Source organism: Centruroides sculpturatus, unplaced genomic scaffold (genome assembly GCF_000671375.1).
Source record: "Centruroides sculpturatus isolate CEXI.00-Female unplaced genomic scaffold, Cexi_2.0 scaffold1067, whole genome shotgun sequence".
Classification (NCBI taxonomy): Eukaryota; Metazoa; Arthropoda; class Arachnida; order Scorpiones; family Buthidae; genus Centruroides; species Centruroides sculpturatus.
The window spans coordinates 270,237-273,622 of NW_019385388.1; the positions used below are offsets into that span (position 1 = coordinate 270,237).

Sequence of the window (3,386 nt, forward strand, 5' to 3'; positions counted from 1 at the left end):
TTTATACATCTGGATGACCTTGAACACAGCTGGAGTTGGATTTCCCGGGGCATTCTCATAAACGTCGCGGGAGGACAAGGGTTTAAAGTAGGGTGAAGCTGGCCGTATATTTTTTAATATTTTTAAAAAATTTGGAGACTTAAAAAACATTCCAAAAATTCAAAAAAAATGTAAAACTATATTACTTTTCAATAAAATAAACTGAATTAAGTTTGAATACAAGTTTATTTTAAGCTTTTATATTGATTTCTTTCAGACATTCGAAGTAATTTATTAATCAGCCTATTTCTTTTAATTTCTGCAAACTTTTTTATGCGGTTTTAAGTTAATTTTAACTCGTTGTTTTGGTTTTATGCGATTTTAGAAAACTAAGGAACGTATCCCTACTTTTTCAAGGCAAGTAAAGTCTTTTTATATGCGCTTTTCTGTAGAACGTATCCACCGCATAAAACGAGACTTTACAGTAATAAGATAGTCCCACTAGTGGCCGAGCGGTTCAGTTTCCCGAACACTAATAGTTCAGGCGTGGTTGTGCTCCCGGCCAGAACAGGCTGGCCACGTGGAATTTTAAGAGTTTTTTCACGATTTTAACGCCTAAAGAGGGGCCAGATACCCTTAAAAGACCTCTCGGAAAGCATTCCCTAGCCTCTTCGGAGAATAAACAGCTACGCAATAACCTGTATATTAACTCCGGTACAAGAGATAGTATTTTTTTATTTGTATGAAATAGTAAAGGTTAAATGTTAGTAATTATTTTTATTATAGTGTTATTGAACAATATTAATTTAAATATTAGTATTATTTTTACATAGTGCATATTTAACATTACGAAATAGTGAGTTGTTATTAACGAGTTTTTTAAAGTATACGATCTGCAAGTACAATACAATATATGAATTTTAAACATTGTTCGGAACTATTACTTTTACTTTCTCGGCTGTTACGTATATATAACAAGGGAAATTAATGGAATCGTGTCAAATGTGACCCTCCGAGTTTTTTGCAATTTTTCACGTTTCGAGACTTCCTGAAGCCAAAAACCACAAAAAATTTCGTGGATATGTGTTTGTACGTGTGTTGTCGTCTATTCCACTTAAAATCACAGGAAGGTGTGAAATTTGGAACACGGTAGTTTGTGTATAAGGGACATTGAGGATGTTAAATTTTGGTGATGAAAGGTCGAGGGGAATGGAGATAGAGGGTAGTCACGTGTCGTATCTCGCACGAGATTGTGCTTAATGAAGATTTTACTTGCTATTAGCGTTTACAGATCATTATAAAACTCATCTGTACTCTCAAAATTAAGTCCTTTGCTATTCTATAATAATTAAAAATATATAAAATTTTTATGATAAAATCTCGTAAAAGTTCATATACTTTATATTACACGGAGCATTGGCATCAATACATTCAAAACTTGATAAGCAACTCCACGTTTATTATTCTCAGAAAACAATGAAGCAATACACTAACAAACTTTAACATATTGAATAAAATGAAAACACGGTATTGTCTACGAATATTACAATGGGAATAAATTTGAATAAAAACTTTAAAATATTTCCTTTCGTGGAACACTCCAGGTAGGTTATAAGTACTGTAATTTGTTGTTTAGAAAAGGAAAAAAATATGATGAAAAGTACAGATAAAAAAGAAGAAAAAAGGAGTGTAATAATGAAATTAAAGTAAACTAAACTAGAAAATAAGAAATAAAAGAATAAAATCAACAATCTTCTCAACAATAAATTACTATTCCTTATTAAAGTATTTGTCAGTGGTTAAGAACCAATATTAACTCAATTTTTTTTTTCAGATTTTTGACGAAGATATACTTTTCTGGTGCGAAACGTCGAAGAATTTCCAGAATTATTAGTTTTACTTTTAAAATACTTAATTTTATGAAAAAAAAGTAATGTTTTGACCTCATTCTGGTGTCTTGTTTCACGCAGAGCTTTTTGTTATTTTCAGATCCACCACCATCCACCAACTAAGACCATTTCCAATAAGAGCTGAAGAAGGTGTTAAACTTTTGTTTATAAGAGATAAAGTGAAGCCAGTGATAAGAAATCATACACGATGAATTCCATCAAAGGAGAAAGCATATTCCATGAAAATGAAGACAAACAGAAAATTTAATGAAGATATTTTAAGATTATTATCTACATCTTTTGTTTCAAAATGCATAGAAATTGTGTCCAGAAAAAAACTGTATAAATTACATTAATTTGTGATAGTATTTATGCCTGTTGTTAATATTTGTGAACACTGGTGTAAGCAGTTAGTGTATGGTGTCAAATCGGAGTTGGTTGTAACTCGTAAATTTTAATTTAAAGAAACTCGTGGGAAAAGTGAAAATTAGTTTTCTATCTGCAAGCAAAACGTTAAAAATAGAGCGCTTAAATTTACATATTTGATTTGACAATAAATTGAAGAGAGTTTCGATTTTTAGACGATGCTTTTAATATTTTTATTTCTCGTATTTTACAGGTTTAAACATTCGGAAGTCAAAGAATGGGAAGTATCGATGTGACAGTTGCGAGAAAGAATTCGCTTCGAAGTGTAATTTAAAATGTCATCAAAGGATTCACACTGGAGAAGGGCTCTTGTCTTGTAAATTCTGTACTCGTCAGTTCAATTATTCCAGCAGTCTATATAACCACGTCAAGATTCACACCGGGGAGAAACCTTTCACTTGTGACCATTGCAAACGAAGTTTCACATACAAAAATGTGTTGATTGATCATCTGCGTACTCACACAGGGGAGAAACCCTTTACCTGTGATCATTGCAAACGAAGTTTTACACAGAAAGGAACTCTGATTGAACATCTGCAAACTCACACAGGGGAGAAACCCTTTACCTGTGATCATTGCAAACGAAGTTTTACACGGAAAACAGCTCTGATTCGACATCTGCGAACTCATTCGGAGTAAAAGGCGTTATCGTGTACTTATTGCTTACAAAAGTTCCGTTTTAAACGTAATTTAAATTACCATATTATTAAATATCGTAATGATAATGAACAACAGTATTTGTTACGAAGAAAATGTTAACAAAAGTATTTTTTCTTATTAATATTCGTATTTAGATTTTATTTAACATCAAAACAAGAAANTTTACCTGTGATCATTGCAAACGAAGTTTTACGCGGAAAAGAAATCTGATTTCACATCTGCGAATTCATACAGGGTAAAAGTCATTCTCGTGTACTTAGTACTTACAAAAGTTCCGTTTTAAACGTAATTTGAATTATCATACTATTAAATATCACAATAATAATCTTTTTACAAAGTTCTCTTAGTCAAACGTTGAGACTTTTACAGAAGTAATGAATTCTGTCTTCTTTTCGAGTTTTATTTAGAATTTTGATGTTGCAGTAAATGTTT

At 31.5% G+C, this 3,386-nt stretch overlaps 1 protein-coding gene across 1 annotated transcript in view; it reads left to right on the top strand.

The window, feature by feature from the left end:
* LOC111638432 (oocyte zinc finger protein XlCOF6-like) overlaps nucleotides 1–3,059 on the top strand; it is a 42,029-nt gene extending 38,970 nt beyond the window's left edge. The window contains exon 7 of the mRNA XM_023384139.1: nucleotides 2,465–3,059. Coding sequence (XP_023239907.1) covers nucleotides 2,465–2,933 — 469 coding nt within the window. The 3' untranslated portion in view covers nucleotides 2,934–3,059. The remainder of the gene's footprint in view (nucleotides 1–2,464) is intronic.
* The last annotated feature ends 327 nt before the right edge of the window (nucleotides 3,060–3,386 follow it).